This window comes from Cervus elaphus, chromosome 24, assembly GCF_910594005.1.
Source record: "Cervus elaphus chromosome 24, mCerEla1.1, whole genome shotgun sequence".
Taxonomy (NCBI): domain Eukaryota; kingdom Metazoa; phylum Chordata; class Mammalia; order Artiodactyla; family Cervidae; genus Cervus; species Cervus elaphus.
Window position 1 is genome coordinate 34,080,200 of NC_057838.1, and position 18,236 is coordinate 34,098,435.

Sequence of the window (18,236 nt, forward strand, 5' to 3'; positions counted from 1 at the left end):
AGACAGAAGGAAGACCCAGAGTGAAATGTATTTTATCCACTGAGTCCTTTTGAAAAAAGTACATGTCTTTAAACATCAATGCTGAAAACAGTGACTGGCGTGTAAAGGTACTCAATAGACGCTTTGGAAAGAATAAGTGAAAGTCACGGTGTAATTACTATAGGGAATTCAAAGATGCTTAACAGGGACTTCCCTGGTGGTCCAATAGTTAAGAATCTGCCTGCCAGATTCTTCGAGTAACTCAGAGGGGATGTGGATTTGATCCCTGATCCCAGAACTAGGATCCCACATGCCACAGGGCAACTAGGGTCTCATGCCACAACTACTGAAGCCCGTGCACCCTTGAGACCGTGTTTCACAACAAGAGAAGCCACCACAATGAAAAGCCCATGCACCACCACAACAAGACAAAGCAACAGAGTCCTTGCACAGCAACAAAGACCCAGTGCAGCTAAAAAAAAAAAAAAAGTTTAAGAAATGGGCCAGGAATGAAGAGTCCACTGGAGGAAGAGTGAGCAGGAACTAAAGTTATTGGTGCTGAATAAATATGTTTATCCCCTTATTCTCAAACTTCCCCCTAATCTTCCCTGCCCCGCTATACTGTTAGAAAAAATAGAGGCTTACTTGGAATATGCTGGAGTGAGGCAAATAGAGCAGACTCATCTACAGCAGAATGACACAAGAGTTTAAAGCCAAGTATCACAGATTGGATTCTTTGGAAACAGATGCTGAGATAGAGCTTGGTGTGCAGACTATTTATTAGGGATCCACACCTGTGGGAGGGATGGGGAGGAAGCAGGATTGGGCAGAGGGAGAAGCCCAGACTGCAGGGCAGGTCCAGGAAGTCCCAGCCAGTCCCTCGGGGGTGGGGTGGGGGGGGTGCTCTGGGGCATAAATGACCCATAGGATTGAGCCCTGGGTGAACCCGCATGGCTGTGCCTTTATGCTCCTGCTGTGGTTGGTCGTTGGTGACTGTGAGGTGGCTCTTTGCAACTCTCCTGAAGGAGCTGAGCGTTGGAAGCTTCTGGTCATACCATGTCCAGCAGCTGCAAAATCGTTCTTTCCTCACAGAAGAAAGCATTGGTTGATGCACCTGGCTGGTGCAACTCCACACCGGCTGCACCAAGTTGAGATTCTCTGGGGTTTCAGGCCTGCCAGCAAACTGGAGTAATGGTCCGAGTTTGGTGCCAGGAGGGATCAGACCTATCTGGGAGCCTGGGATGTCAGAAACCCTTGGTGGAGGCGGACAGAAGTGCGGTGGGGCAGGGTGGGGGGCGTTGACCTGGGGACCAGGCCCACCTCCGCGTCACGGATTGAGGTGAAGGCGGAGATGGGCGGTTGGTGGGAGCCGGCCCCTGTTTCCTGTTCCGGCTCCGCCCTCCTCACTCTGCGTCTCTGTTCCCCAGGCCCGACCATCCGGTTCTCCACGTCTCCTGGAATGATGCCGTCGCCTACTGCACATGGGCGGGAAAGCGTTTGCCCACGGAGGCCGAGTGGGAGTACAGCTGTCGAGGAGGCCTGCAAAATAGGTACTTGGAGGGTCTCCCCTTGCTTAATAGTATGTGGATCTTTTTTCTAAATCCACAGGGACTTACTCTGGACAGTTGATTTAAAACCACAACCACCAGGGCAGCTCTGTCCTACTGGGCTTTCCTCACCTTGGTGAAGTTCCATAGAAAACACCCATGCGGAGGTGGGCGCCAGCCACGCAGCCACATCCCCGGGCCACGAGGTCCTCCTTCGAGCCTCTCTGGCAGGCTGCCTTCGCTTTTAGGGGTTTCTTATGTTAGGCGTCTCCTGAAACATCAGTATTTCTCTGCTTTCAGAGCCATTATACACAAAACTCACGATTGGGTCTCAGCTTCTAGGAAAGGCTCCTTAAAATAGTGAAGGCTTTATAAAAAAGTGCGGTGTGATGATGCCCCGTTATGCTTCCGTATATGACCAGAATGATGGCTGCTCTCCCAGCCTCCTGTAAGCCCCTCTGTTAGTGAGGTGATTTATATCAGGCCTGGTGAGTCCTCGGGAGAGACTGAGGTTGTTGTGAGCTTGACATGATCTGGTTGTGTGGAAGTTAAAAAAAAAAAATTCCTGATTAAAAGCTTTATGTATTAAAAAAATAAAATAACTCACTTGGAACAAGCGAGCAGTGCGCTCTCTCCCTTTCACTGCCTTCCTCTTCTTGACTTGGGTCCAGAAACCTGTGTATGTTTGACAGACTGATGCCGGTGTCTCTTCTGACAGACTTTTCCCCTGGGGCAACAAACTGCAGCCGAAAGGCCAACATTATGCCAACATCTGGCAGGGCGAGTTTCCTGTGACCAACACCGCGGAGGACGGCTTCCGAGGGACCGCGCCAGTGAGTAGCGAGGTTCAGAGGGCTGCAGCCCCAGCGCACGGAGAAACCGCTAGAAATGAGGGAGCATGTTGCTCAGTCTCTGCTCTACGTCTGGTACCCTTCCTGCCTTCATCCACTACCGCACGTGGCAAATGCTAATACTGAGACGATCTTTTTCATGACACGTTTTTCTTTCCGATTCTATAATGCTATAGAAACTTTGAGAAAAACCAGAAGAGTTGCAAAGGAGAAAATTGAAAGAACGTGGAATCTTACCACCTAAGATAGATAACCCCTATTAGCATTTTGGTGGAATTCCTCCCATTCATTTTCGGTATTAATGATACCAATAATTGCTAGGAGTTCATACTTGCAGTGTGCCAGGCATGATACTGAGGTATTTGCATGAATTATCTCAGTTAATGTTTCACTCTGTAAGGTAGGTACTGTTATCCCCATTTTTTCAGGTGAGCATTCTGAGGCACAGAGAGGTTAACTAACTTGCCCAGGGTTACACAACTGGAAAGCCACACATCTGGGATTTGGACCAGGTTGGTTTGTTTCTAAAGCCCATGCTCTTAACTACCATAGGTGCCAGTGTAAATGTTTCTCGTGTTTGTGTACCTATATATTTTTTACATATTGCTTTGGAATCATACCATTATATTTAAAATCCTACTCTTTTTTCCCTGTGTAATATCAGGAACATTTTGTCTGGCGTTAGCAGTTCTTCACAAATACATGTCTTTTAGCAGCTGGATAGCTTGTCATTTGAATTAACCCTAATTTATTTGCCTCTTATTTTTGCAAAGTTAGGTCTGTTTTTTTGCTAAATAACAACATCTTGTGCGGAAATTGGAGAAGGCAATGGCGACTCACTCCAGTACTCTTGCCTGGAAAATCCCATGGACAGAGGAGCCTGGTAGGCTACAGTCATGGGGTCACTAGGAATTGGAAACAACTGAGCGACTTCACTTTCACTTTTCACTTTCATGCACTGGAGAAGGAAATAGCAACCCACTCCGGTGTTCTTGCCTGGAGAATTCCAGGGACAGGGGAGCCTGGTGGGCTGCCGTCCATGGGGTCGCAGCACAGAGTCGGACACGACTGAAGCGACTTAGCATCAGCAGCAGCAGCAGCAGTGCATAAATATAAAATTTTATCTCTGATGATTTAAAAAATTTTTTTATTGAGGCATAGTTGATTTATAATGTTGTGTTAGTTTCTGCTATACAGTGAAGTGAATCAGCTACACAGATGCATTTATCTGCTCTGTTTTTAGATTCTTTTCCCATACAGATCAATTCTGTGTATTGAGTAGAGTTCCCTGTGCAATACAGTAGATCCTTAATAGTGTGGTGATTTTTTAAAAGGTAGATTCCTAGCAGTGAAATTAGTGCGTCAGACCAGAAAAACTTGGTAAGAGTTTCAGATACGTAATGAAACTGTTTTCTGGAATGCATGTAGCATGTTTCCCTCCATGAGTATTCCTTTCTCTCTGCTTTGTCAGCAGAACAATACACTAATGAAGCAATGATAAAAGCATTTTGTTTTTTCTTGACACATTGAGCAAAGATGTCTTGTGGTAGGGAAATAGCACCTTACTGGATTTGTTTTTACAGAGGATAATATTCTTTCAACAATCTTTCAAACAGTTGTCATTTTAAAAAATATTTGTGTTTTTAATATTTATTCACACAAAAATAATTCTTCCAAAATTTGTTTATAAATGTAACACACATATGTTATTTGGAGCATGACCAAATGATTCCAGAATTTCAACTGAAATAATAAACAAGTGAGAAAGACAGACAATTTTTGGAAGAGATGAGGGATGAGAAGACACTTGACTTTTCAGAACCTGAAACATACTTTGAGCCGTATAGTTAAAGCATTACAGTTGTTTTTGCAGGGGTGCAGAAGCAATGTAAAAAAAAATTGCATGAGAATATGTTGCCTTTAAATAGGCATAGGAACTCAACATGTGTGTGCTTTTAAAATTTCACATGTATGAGTTAGGTATATGATAAAAGCACCAACACAAACCAGTGGGAATTGGATGTATTTTTCAACAGAGGCAAAATTTATTTGCTACTCTACAGCAAAGTGAAGTTGGTTCTTTTCAGGTTTCCTTCTGGATAGCTTGTGCTCTCAGGGGCACATAGTTTTATTCAATAAAATGAGTGATTAGAGACCTTGGGGTCTAAGAGATCTCAACCTTTTTCTCAAACTGTACATGGGTAAGAAGGCCAGTTGTTATCTCATGGGCCACTGTTGGTCAGCAGAACCTGTGCTGCAGGATGAACACAACAGGGAGCCTGATGAAGATGCTTGGGAGACCCCAGGAAAGGTGACACGTGATGCAGAAGAGGACACTCAGCCTTGAAGCACATATAGCATAGGCTTCTGATAGACCCAGGCAAATTACATAAGCACCTGTCAGTTATAAAAGACCATGAGAATCTGTATTGAACAGTTATGAATGTTTTACAGCACTTAATGGCTGCAGAATTTCATATCGCTCTTTAGACAGATGAACCTCCAAGGAAAAAGTCATTTATTCTCAAGTCAGTGCATCTTCTCAGAAAATAACAATTTCCATATGAAATAAGGATACTTTATAGATATTTAGAGTTGGAACATTTAACTGGGGATGTTCAGCAGATGTCTGCATTGGAGGATGTTCAACAGAACTTACCTGAAGAAGTTGCCATGGAAGTTCCTAAGATAAAATTAGAACATTTGCCAGGACCCGACATGAGAAATACTACCTGAAGAGAAGGAAAACCAACACATTGTAGAGAGGTCACGTCCACCTTTGTTTGGAATGAGACTTGACAAAAGATTTCTACCTTTAAAGCGGGACTATTTCTCTCAGGTCCTCCTTAGCTTCCTTGTGGCCACAGGCCTTGGTCCCTGGAGAGCAGGAATCGAACTTCCAGTGATGGGATGGACTACAGTGAAATAGTTCCCTCACCTGCTGTTTTATTTTATTAGTTTCACTCACTAGTTTTATTTTTTATTTTTTTTTAGTTTCACTCATTAGTTTTAAATTGAGTGAACTATTCTGACCGCAGTGAACCTGAAGAATTGGTTTTCTGTTTGATTGGACCTCTGTTGTAAGTTATCAGTATGTTTTGGCTTTCATACATATCTACTCATTCACCTGAAAATAAACATGTTGAAAGTATTTCTTCTGAGCTTTCTGGAAGGAAGTTTTGGTTGGTGTGACTAACTGAACAAAGAGCAGTTAAAATTTTTATATTCTTGTGGTAATTTTGGGAGTGGTGACCTCCAGATTTTATCTCACTTAAACATCCAGTTGTTTACAGAAGGAAAACCCCTCAAACCTTTCAGTAGATGCTGTTATTGTTTTCTCATCTTAGGGTTTAACAGCACCACATAGGCTGACTTGCTTGCCCAGCATTTGTTGTGTGTTGTCATGTAAAGAGGACCTTAGACTGGCTGACCTCCATTAGTCTGCTCTCTAAGTCTGAGAAATGGTTCCTCCCTCCACTTCTCCACTTCGTTCATTCCATCTTTCAGTTGCTCTCATGCCCCCTTGCTCCTTTCCATCTTTTCGCTGAAACAAATTATTTTCTTCTTTTCCTTCCAACTATTTTTCTTATTCTTCTTCATTATCTCCAAATTCTTGAAAGAACAGTTTATGCCTCTGACCCCTTCTCCTTCACTGTCTCTCTGACCTTTAACCTCTGACCTTGATTCTCATAAGATGCTTCTACCTTTGTGGAGGAGGGTTCATCTTCAGCTCGAAATCTCTCCCTCTAGGGAGTTTCTGCATATCTTCTTTCATTCTCTTACCCTACTAATCCCACCCTGCCTTTCTAGATTGGATGTTTTTAATTTTTGGCATCATCATTCTTTCTCCCTCATTAAAACTCTTTCACGTCTGTGTCATCAAACCCTTTCTGCCTTCAGTCGACATGCATGGAATTACTGAATGAAGCAGTGAATAGGTACTGCTGTTTCCATAATGAATGCTGAGTTTGGAAGCAGAGTGGTAAAAATTTTCAGCTTTCCCCATCATCTGGATTAAGTTTTTTTCGGAGTAGCATCATAACTTTATTGAAGTGCCCTGGATTGCCCACATATCAGATGGTTCCAGATTTATGTGTAGATCTAAAACCTTCTGAAGTCAAGTAGGAAATTAATTTTATTCCTTTTAGTTCTACTTCATTAATTGAGAAAAAACATGAACTTACAAAAAGATTTTTTTTTTCAAAAAGATTTTTTAAAAAGAACCTCAATGATATCTTAATTTTTTTTCACTTAAAAAATAAAAGTTTCCCTCATGTATGAGCATTTCTCATAAAATATGTTAGGAAAAAGTTTTGAGTCCCTAAAATAGCAAAACTTGTTCTGTATGCATTTACTATTCAGTCAAAGGTTTTTCTCTGGTCCTCCTCCCCACCTTCCTCTACGCTTTAGTACCATGTCTGTGACATAATTATGTGGCAGACTGTCTGATCTACCTTTGAAATGTGATGTAATTGCTGGCTGAAGAGCCTGTGCAGCTTGCCTCATGCTTCCAGGTCCCAGGGATTGCAAACTTTCTTTGTTTTATAGATAGCGCTTGATAATGAATTCACAGTTTCTCTATAATAAGGAGTCCCATCAGTGTTTTGACAATAATGACTCAGGCTTAAAGATAAACTGGTGAGTTGGAGGGGCTGGTGGAGAGGACAGAATTGGCTTGAGGTCTCTCTGTGCCTGAAGATGTTGTGGCCAGCAGAGCTCAGCTGTGATGACAAGACTGATACTGGGTATAATGCCATTTCTCTCATGCTTCTGAAAGTCCCCAGATAATTTACCTGCCACTTCTCAATGAGATACGGATTTGACTTATAATCAATACTAGTCTCTCTATTAAGAATTATCTCATTGACTTTCTTACCATGTAACATAAACTGTTCTTAGGTTTCTGAACTCTCTTTGAGAACTCAAAGCTGAAAAGTATCTTCCTCTGTTTTTATATTGGTCAGATTGTATTTTCACTGTTGGAATGAAAATTCATATTCATACTTTGAAGTAAGAGGTCTTTGTGCATTTTTATACTAAAGAGGCTTTCTAGACAAGGTGAGTAGATTGACAACATTTCCCCCTTTTTTTAATTTTTAGGTTGACGCCTTTCCTCCCAATGGTTATGGCTTATACAATATAGTAGGGAACGCCTGGGAGTGGACTTCAGACTGGTGGACTGTTCACCATTCTGTTGAAGAAACGATTAACCCAGTGAGTATTAGTCTCAGAATACTTATTATGAAAAGGTTACACCCATCCTTTGGGCAGATTATGGTAGGAATTTCGTGTGTTTTGGCTATTTATGTACTATTGAAATTAATCTTGGAATTTCCCCAAGGAATATTAAGCACATCTTTTTTTTTTTTTTCAACCTTAAGGCATTGTGAAGAAATGTTTGTGGACATTTTATATGCTGCTGGATCGTTACAGTGATAATGATTTGAGGAAATCTGCCTTTAACTGTAGAAATTATATTCAGCCTCATAAATGTGATCAAAGTGATGAGATGTATAAATAACTAGCAAAATTCATTAATGTTCGTTAATAACTATTGAGATCTGGTAGGTGGTATTTATCATGTTGCTAATTGCCTGAGTTTTCATTGGCTGAAATTTTGATTGAAGAACATTGTTTGGAGAAAATGAGAAGGATGTTTTCTGGGTGAATGTTGAATCAGGAAGTTGAGTCATTTGATGATTATTTCCTGAACTCCACAGTATGTCAGTTCATAAACCTTGGGAATGTAGTAAAATTAAGTTAAATTTTACCGTCTCTGGCATGGGAGTACTATTAACTGCAGCTAGTGGGCTACTCTGCCTCTAAAGTCAAGCTCTCTCAGCATATATAATAATTTAGACACTATAAGAATTAGGTGTGCAGGTGGGAAGTACTTCCTTTAAAAAGAACATGTCTGAGTATTTCTTGTGTGAACAGATTGGGGGGGATGCCATTTAAAAATCCTATCTCTAGCAAACTAGACAGTCATAAATCAGATCCAGGAATATATATTTATACCCAAACTAGCTAGACTGGGAACTTAATATGCTTAATTTTAAACCTTAACCTCTTGAAAACTTACAAAAGGTAATGATAAAGACAATTAATTCTTTGATCTCTTCTCAGTGAAAGGTTAAACAGCTCAGAGTAGTTGAAGAAATTGTCAGACTCTGTGCCTCGGGCCTTTTTTTTTTTTCCCGTCAGAATTTGGGCATAAATTTGTGTGATATGCTTGATTTTTCTTCACAGAATAACACATGAGTTGCTCATGAATAATCTATAGACAGAAATCTCCTTTCTTGGGGACAGATGAAAAAGCTGATTTCTTCAGAAATGGTCACTTCCTTCTTGTTTTCCTTGGCAGGGCTTGTGGAATTTGTGGTCAAAGGCAACCCATCTCTCCAACATGAGAATAAGGTTGTGAAATTTTCGGTGGGTTTGAGGTTGGGAGATGCCATTCTCTACTGGCACAGTGTGACTTGGCGTTTGCTGTCAGAAGCAGAAATAGAATTTTTTTCTCCGCTTAGATGAAAGCATCTGCATGTTTGGAAAGGGTGCACCAGGCTTCAAAATTCTGGCAAGTTGTGAATGTATTTCTGTGACCATCTGTTGTCGAGCTGAGTGCTTATTAGCTTTCAGTTTTATAATTGCTTGTGTTGCTTCTAAGGATTTACAGAAAAATCCTTATATTCTTGTTTTCAGGGTCCCAGGCTCTGATCTTGGATGTTGTCTTTGCTCTATGAATCGTTAGCCTTGTAGGTTTCTGTCACAAAGGCCTCATATGCTTCCTGGTTTGACTGGGATTAAATTCACCAGTTTGGAGGACTGATACCCAATTCCCTTGCAAACGCAGACTCTATCCTTCAGATCTTTACAACCAGCACCGCTGTCGTCTCTCATCTGTTTTACTGCATCAGTCTCCCCGTTGGGCTCCCTGGCTTCATTCTTTCTGCTCTGTTGCAGCTGGAATGATCTTTATAGAGAATACGTTTAACGCTTTCACTCCTCTGTTTAAAGAATAAATAAAGTACAGACTCTTGAACATGACTTCTGAAGGCTAAAATAATTTAGCCATTGCTGATTGCTCAATGACCACAGCTTTTTCTTCCTTTCAACATTTCATTTTGAAACATTACAAAAGTTCAGAAAATAGCATAACAGAGACCTATGTATCTGCCATTATGATACATATTTAACATATATTGACAGCTTACTGTATTTACTGTATTTCTTTTAACCAAAGAAAAAGAACAAAAACTATTCTGTCAACACTTGATAATTGTCTGTATTTTTAATTTAAGCTGTTCTGGTCTGTGTATAGTGCTATCTCACTGTGGTTTTTTAGTCATTACATATATATACATATATTTTTATTTTATTGAAGTAGAATTGATTTATAATATATTAATTTCTGCTGTACAGCCTAGTGATTGAGTTTATGTATATATATACACACATACATTCTTTTTCATATATATGTATATATGCATACTTTATTTTATTCATATACACACATTCTTTTTCATATGCTTTTCCATTATGGTTATCACAGGACAGTGAATACAGTTCCCTGTGCTATACTGTTGTTTATCCATTCTTTATGTATGAGTTTATATTTAGTCATCATATATTAAAGTCTGTATCTGATAACTCTCATAGCATGCCACCCTGTTGACCTGCTTCCGTTGTGTGTCATTCTTGGGTTTTGGTTACATCTTATTTTCTCACATGCTCCAGTATTTTTGATTGAGTGCCAGACATTGTGTGAGATAAGTTGTAGAGATTATTTGAGATCTGGAGAGTGGACTCTTTCTCTGGAGCAGGCTTATCTTTGCTTCTGGAAACTTACATATCATCTTAGCTATTCTAGCCAGTAATTGAGGTGATTTGAAGCTCAGCTTCAGTCCCTGTGAGGGCTAGATGTGTACAGCTCTTCAGGGTGCCAGCCAGCAGGCTAGGGGGTTTCCACAACTCTTCTTCCTTGGAGGGCCCTGTGCAAGTTGCTCAGTTGTGTCTGATTCTTTGCGACCCCATGGACTGTATAGTCCATGGAATTCTCCAAGCCAGAATACTGGAGTGGGTAGCCTTTCCCTTCTCCAGGGCATCTTCCCAATCTAGGGATCAAACCCAGGTCTCCCGCATTGCAGTCAGATTCTTTACCAGCTGAGCCACCATAGACGCCCTAAGCTCCAATTGTTTCATTGGTCCATGAGTCTATACAAAGTTCTGTTCAGCTTCTCAGTATTATACTTGCTGCAGCTGGAAACATCTGACCTCTGGGGAAAGAAGCTCACCTCTCTGGGCTTGTTTTCAGTCTGGGATTTGAGCTCAGCAGTTCCTCACAGCTCTTGATAGTTCTCAGCTGAGCGGGTTTAAACTCCTATTTCTCTTCGAGGTCTTAATTTATCTGCCTTTCTTCCCTAAGGGCTGTGTGTCTCCAGCGCCTAGCAAAGAACCTGGTCCTGTAATAAAGCCAGTTCCAGATACCTAGAATCAAAGAGAGTTTGATCACTGTTCATACGGAGGTGTTTCAAAAGCAAAAGCTAGGTAAAACTTACATTTTCAGGGGAAATTTTGAACCAAAGTAAACATTTCAACCCAGGAACGGACCCCTTCAGTGTCATGTGTATATTTTAGCTCCAAGACTAACTCATAATGACAAATACTTTTCAAGCTTCTTTGGAGAACTTGGGAACAGCCAGTGCTCTGTAGGCAGAGGCTATTCAGGGAATACCTTTTTCTTGTTCAGTGACTTCCAGGGAGCAAAAGTTAATCATTAGTGTTTATTTTATTGGCTAGTAACACCTTGTATGCTTTGTACACAAAATCCTAGGAGAGGCGGAGGTATTTGGCCATATGGAGTGAGGGTCAGTTTGGTCTTGCCTGGTCGAAGGTTCTGGGGAGTGTGCATGCATGCTTGTGTGTAATTTTCGAAACTGCTTAGAATGACGTCTTGTCTTTCTACACAGGTGCAATCCAGAGTGTGGCTGCTGATGCTACTGTTTTTTTTAACCCAATTAAGAAGTAATTTGTATGTGTGTGTGTGTGTGTGTGTGTGTTTTCCTTTGCAGTTACCTTACCTAGAAACCCATATTCATCTCTGGAAGTGTGTGGTGGGACTTGTATCCTTAGTCACTCAGTCATGTCTGACTCTTTGTGACCCCATGGACTGTAGCCCTCCAGACGCCTCTGTCCATGGGATTTCCCAGGCAAGAATAGTGGAATGGGTTGCCATTTTCTCCTCCAGGGGATCTTCCTGACCCAGAGGTCGAACTCACACATCTCGCATTGGCAAGCAGGTTCTTTCCCACTGAACCACATGGGAATCCCCCAGAAATGTGTGGTACTTTCAGTCAAAGACTATATAGAACTTATCTAGCATCCTAACTTCCCACACCTACATCCTTACTTCACTACCCTAGTACCATATCCAGGGTGCCATGGTACCCTGGTTCATGGGTGATATAAAAGGATAGAGTAATATGTAATATCTTTGCCACTCTCACTTAAGGTACACAGTTTCATTGGGGCAGCTTTTTTTTTTTTTTTTTTTCCTAAGGGAAAGAAATACAGCCTTAGAATTAGTCAAAGTAACGTGGATTTTAGCTCTGCCACTTGATATTAAAGAATCTCTCAAAAAAAATTAAAAAAAAAAATAGAGGAATCTCTCTAAGTTTAGGACATACCCCAAGTTTCCTTATATACAAATTGGGACTAATTATACCTATCTCTGGAGAAGGCAATGGCACCCCACTGCAGTACTCTTGCCTGGAAAATCCCATGGACGGAGGAGCCTGGTGGGCTGCAGTCCATGGGGTCGCTAAGAGTCGGACACGACAGAGTGACTTCACTTTCACTTTTCCCTTTCACGCATTGGAGAAGGAAATGGCAACCCACTCCAGTGTTCTTGCCTGGAGAATCCCAGGGACCGGGGAGCCTGGTGGGCTGCTGTCTATGGGGTCGTACAGAGTCGGACATGACTGAAGCAACTTAGCAGCAGCAGCATACCTATTTCATGAAATTGTTGGCAAATTAGATCTGATAATGTTGCATGTGAAAATATAATGTTAGACCCCAGAAGTACTATTGTGCTAGTGATTTACTTTTTTTTTTTTTCTTAATTATTTTTTGCTACGTAATTGGAAGATGATATGCTTCTTTTTGGGCTTCCTAGGTAGCTCAGTGGTAAAGAATCTAGCTGCCAGTGCAAAAGACGTGGGTTTGATCTCTGGGTTGGGCCCATCCCCTAGAGAAGTAAATGGCAACCCACTCCAGTATTCTTGTCTGGAAGGTCCCATCAACAGAGGAGCCTGGTGGGCTAAAGTCCATGGGGTTGCAAAAGAGTTGAACATGACTGAACAACTGCACACACACAAATACATGCTTCTATTCAGCAGAATTAATAAGAAATGTTGGCCTTTGGAAGCAGAGGAGGAGAAAATGATGTTTATAAATAATGAATGCCTAATATTCTTCATATCCTTACCTTTTGTTAACTTATCATGTAGTCATCCTTACAATGAAAATCTCTCTTTGTGGCTCATTAGAGTCCAATGGGAATAAAGTTTCCCAAAAAGTATTCCTCCTCTGAATGAATCCCTGATGCTAGTCAGACGCTATTAGCCAGAGATTCTGTTTGTTCTGTTTTTGTCAATGTGGAGTTTGACTCTTCAGTTCGATCATATAACTCTAGACATTTTGGGAAATGTGTTCTGTTTTGCACGGCTGCGGGGTTGTGGTGTGGAATTGACCAGGGAAAACATAAGCCCTCTTTTTGTGCTGGCTGTGGTTTGGAGTCTGCACTCTGCTTGTTTTGAAGAACACACCTCTGACCCTTGCCTGTCGCACAGGGCACGTGCCAACCTCTGACCTGAGGTCAAAGTGGACCATATATTGGCAGATGCCTCATGGTCAGTCCTGTTTTTGCCATTGGGTGGTTGGACTTGGGACTTGGACTGCATTTGTCCATCCTCTAAATTCTGCCTTTATTTGTTCCTCATCCCAGTAATGCCTCTGGCCACACACCACTATATGAATCAATGAATTTTGTGCATCAGAAATGTTAGACTCCTGCTTAGCCTGTTTCCCAGACCTCCTCTGCTTTTGGCATGAGACTGGCCTTGTCTCAGCCTGGCAAGAGACAGTAAATATCACATCTTCCTGAGGTGAGACTGTTTCACCCATGGACTGCCCCCTTGGCAGCCCAGTCAATGCAGCTCACATTCCTGGAATACCACTATTAGGTAGCAGTGCCCGGAGAAGTTGATTAAGGATTTTTATCTCACATAAGACCCTTTATTCACGTATTTTCAATGAGGACAGTTTAGAATAAATCAGTTTGATGGAAAAGTAACCTGGTGTCCAAAATGAAAAAGACATGAAAATATTCAGGAAGTTGACTTAAACTTGATAATAAATTACTATGGTTGTAAATTATACTTAATAAGTCCCAAAAGGAAAGCAGGGTGGTCAAAAAAATCAGTCCCTTGAGACCATGTTTATGAAAAGAATTTCATCTTCTTCTCCCTAGGGGAAGATGGAAATTGTTCCAGAGGAACAGCTGATGTTGATCTATAGCCACTTTTCTTTGTGGTTGTGGAGTGAGGTTGGTCATTCAACAACCGCAAAAAACTGTTGACAAATAGAGGAAATAAGCTCGAGTATATATGGCTCAGATATTTAGATCCTGTAAATGCATTTTCAAACACAGTATCCAGTTACATGCTTCTTGCTTGAAAAGAGTGAATGCTAATTTCAGTTGCTATTTGGAAGGTGGTAAAAATGCTGTTTGTTCATAATATTACCTTCAGAGTCTCATGTTACAGCTCTTGACTCTTCCTGAGCAGATAGTGCAGGACACCCAGATGTATCGTGGCCCCCTCTCTTAGTTTGGAGGACCAGTGGATCTTGGTGGGAAATGAAAAACTCCAGCCTCTACCACTGTAGGATTCTTGTTTTGATCCCAGGGACACTTGTGGTCCTGCAGCCTTGAGCTTCAAACTTCCTGGGCCAGAGAACTGTCTAATACCTGGGGCATCTAGTTGTGTCATCGGATGTGCCCACTGTTTGATGTTTTCCCACGGCCAACCGCATATTTTCACCACCAGAGCTTCACCTCACTGGTCCTCATTGTACAGTTGGTGAGAACACAGACCATGGCTTCTGTCTTGTGCGTGCAAGTTTTTCAGACCCCCGAAAACAGTCACAGCCTATGCCCCCTCATCTTTCTCTTTCTAGATGAGCATCCCCATTCTTTCAGTTGCACCTGGAATAACTGGGATTCTAATCCAGGGCAACTGGGGTTACAGTCCTTTGTATAATATAAGTGGGAAAAAAGCCCCCTTTTCTAAATGAGCATCTGGAAATGTACACAGCATTCTATCTGTATGTTCCTTGATAGATGCAAATAATAGTGCCACAGTCCTTTTCCCTCCTTCTCTGTCATCGGGTCTCAGACTGCGGTAGCCGTTAAAGGCTGTGCCAGCGGAATCCAGTCGAGGGCTTTTGAATTTCATTGCTGTTACTGTGGTTAGCGTTGTGTGACCCTGGGCAAGTCACTTAACTACTCCGGAACTCAGGTTTGCTTCTTTCATCAGTGGGGACGTAGATTCCCGCTTCACAGAGTTGTGAGGAATTGAGAGAGTGTTGGTAGCAACTTAGACCAACATTTGGCAAAGAGCAAGCATATGGTACATGGCAGCTTCGGTTTTCAACATTGCTGGTTCTATCCCCCTTCTGCTATGTGGCCTCTGACTATTATGTACAGTTGCAGCAGGGACAGGAAGAGCAGCATCTCCCCGTTGGCCCCTCATAAACTTTTAGTAGCCAAAGAGTACTTCCTCTTTTTCTCCTGGCTTCCCTGGTGGCTCAGACAGTAAAGAATCCGCCTGCAATGTGGGAGACCCTGATTCGATTCCTGGGTTGGGAAGACCCCATGGAGAAGGGATAGGCTACCCACTCCAGTATTCTTGGGCTTTCCTGGTAGCTCAGGTGGTAAAGAATCTGCCTGCAATGGGGGAGACCTGGGTTCAATTCCTGGGGTGGGAAGATCCCCTGGAGGAGGTCATGGCAACCCACTCTAGTATGCTTGCCTGGAGAATCCATGGGACAGAGGAGCCTAGAGGGCTGCAGTCCATAGCGTCACAAAAGTCAGACACGACTGGGTGACTAAGCACACACACTTTGTCCCCCATGTTTATTGACTTTAGGCTGAGTCTCTTTAATTATTGTTATTATGCAGCTGTGTTTTATGCATTTATTTATAGGTAGTTTTTAAACTGTTTTGAATCTTAACGGCCCTATTTTGAAATGTAATGAAGAGCCTCTCTATTCTCTCCATCAAATTCCTTTTTTTTTTTTTTTAAATCGGTTTCAGCCTTGAGAGACAGCTTACAGACTTCATTGCGACTATCAGCCCTGTCATTTATGGTAGTGGTTTTCCCTTCCAACTTATTAGAATCAACCAGTTCAGCTTTTTTTTTTTTCCTGTCATCTGAGAACTTACTGTGTTGTGGGGCAGTGTTGTCTCTCAGGGATGCAGAGATGCACGAGATAGCCGGGCTGTTAGGGAACGTCTAGTCTAGGGAGACGTGGCGATCAGGTCAATCAAGATGCACTGCGGTCAGCGTTGCTGCTGGGACTTCCCTGGTGGTCCAGTGGTTAAGAATCTGTCTTGCAGTGTATGAGACCCAGTTTGATCTCAGGTCAAGGAAGCTCCCACATACCGCAGAGCTACTAACCCTGTGTGCCGCAATCACGGAGCCTGTGCCCTAGAGCCTGTGTGTTGCAACTACTGAAGCCCAGGTGCCCTAGAGCCTGCGGTCCACAGCCAGAGAGGCCGCTGCAGTGAGAAGTCCATGTATCGCAACTAGAGAGTAGCTCCCCCCTGCCCAACTTGCTGCAACTAGAGAAAAACCCTCACAGCAACAAAGACCCAGCACAGTCAAAGATAAATAAATAAACAGATCTTCAGAAAAAGGGTTGCTGCTGATGTGGCTGTGATGGGGCCTTGCTGAGCTCTCCTCTGCTGGTTGGAGCAGGGAAGGCTTTTCTGAGGAGGTGGCCTTGGGAAAGGTGGCAGCAGCTGTGGCCTTCCAAACACAGGAAGGCCAGGGTGTGGCCTCGTGAGGAATTCATGGTCAGCAGAGAAAGGATTTTCACCCTTTACCCTGCTGCTTTCAGATCCTTTGGTGAAGGGAATGGCAACCCACTCCAGTATTCTTGTCTGGGAAATCTCATGGACAGAGAAGCCTGGCAGGCTACAGTCCATGGGGTCACAAAGAGCCAGACACGACTTAGCAACTAAACAACAACAGCTTCAGTTTCTTGAAGTAAAGCCTCAAAGCCACAGCTGCCCTCTGCTTGCCCTTCAGTCCCGAAGCATCTTGCCTCTTCACACTCACAGTAAAAGCAGTGAGAGGGTGTGTTTCTTTCTTCTGATTTTGCCGCAGTGTATTTTTCCCATCCTTATGGGCACGACTGAACTGTTTAAAGAATTTCCGTTGGCTGACCAACTAGGGGCTTAGGAGAGTGACTGGTGAATCGTCTTCCTTCGTTTGGCATGCTCAGTGAAAGGGCTTTATGCACTCTGTTTCACAATGGAGAGCACTTCTGGGAGGGGAGAGACATCTGCTCTAAGATGGGGTAACGGAAGGTCAGCATCGCCGGTTGGGGTTATAACAGAAACATTACAGGCAGAGAGTTTGCTAATGTGCTTATTTGCTGTCCTCTGTCAAGTTCTTGCGGCTGCGCTGAATGACAGAACCATGGCTTGGTGATGAAAGCAGAGGTCGTAGCCTGGAATTTCACCTGAGATTTAGCTTGAAAATGTCCAGGGGCCTTGGGTAAGTCATCTTGCCCTTGTCTGGCTTCCTGCTTCATCTGTAAATGTCACTAGGGATGTAGCAAGTCATTCTCAGGACACAGTCAGTCTGGACAATAGCCCTGAGGTCTGGTGCTGGCTTGGGAAGTAGAGTGAAGTAGGATGAAGAAGCTGTTGGAACGTGCTTAAGAGGACAGGTTTTAAAATGATTCACACTCTGTTGTTCCACATTCTAGTTCTGCCCCTGGATGGAATGGTGGCCTTAGGAGAAAGGGAGGACATCTTTTGATTTTGTTTCTTTGTCTATAAAGTGGGAGTAACAGGAAAATTTAAGGACATAGGGTTGTTCTGAGGATTCACAAGAGATTCAGGCACGTGACCCTGTATCCGTCACACAGTAAAAGAGAGCTAATTATTTTCCAAGTACCTCTCAGTGAGAACATCCTTTTTGAAAATTCTTTCCCCTTCAGCACATCCTCTTACTTGTTAGACCAAATTGTGTTCTTTTCTTCCATTTTATTTGTTAATAAGCATTTATTGAGCACTTGCTCTGTGCTAGGGGCAGATACAAACATCACACCATCCTTGTCTACAAAGAGTTTGATTTTCAGAATCCCTAATTATGTTTCCTTCCATGGTGTGCATGCTCAGTCACTTCAGTTGTGTCCGACTCTTTGCAGCCCCATGGACTGTAGCCCGCCCGGCTCCTCTTTCCATGGGATTCTCCAGGCAAGAATACTGAAGTGGGTTGCCATGCCCTTCTCCAGGGGATCTTTCTAACCCAGGGATCAAACCCACGTCTCCTGCGTTGCTGGCAGGCTCTTTACTGCTGAGCCACCAGGGAAGCCCTGCTTCCATGGTACTAGGAAGCTTTTGCCCCACTGATGCTTAGGAAGTCAGAACCAAAACCCAGGTTTTTTTGGCTTCCCTTCAAATTTGTTTATTCCTTCCCTGCACCTCTGTTTAACTGGAAGGGAACCGAGGGAAGGGAGGGTGGAGAGCTGACAGGGTCTCTGTCATTTGGTTCCCTGATTTATT

The 18,236-nt window shown here is 42.8% G+C and overlaps 1 protein-coding gene across 2 annotated transcripts in view; it reads left to right on the plus strand.

Annotated features, from left to right (window-relative positions):
- Window positions 1-18,236, plus strand: part of SUMF1 (sulfatase modifying factor 1) — an 86,128-nt gene that overhangs the window by 36,788 nt on the left and 31,104 nt on the right. The window contains exons 5-7 of one of the 2 annotated variants that reach the window (XM_043886227.1): window positions 1,407-1,529; window positions 2,245-2,359; window positions 7,478-7,591. In XM_043886227.1, the coding sequence (XP_043742162.1) occupies window positions 1,407-1,529; window positions 2,245-2,359; window positions 7,478-7,591 (352 nt within the window). The remainder of the gene's footprint in view (window positions 1-1,406; window positions 1,530-2,244; window positions 2,360-7,477; window positions 7,592-18,236) is intronic. The other variant, XM_043886228.1, reaches the window with a different exon arrangement.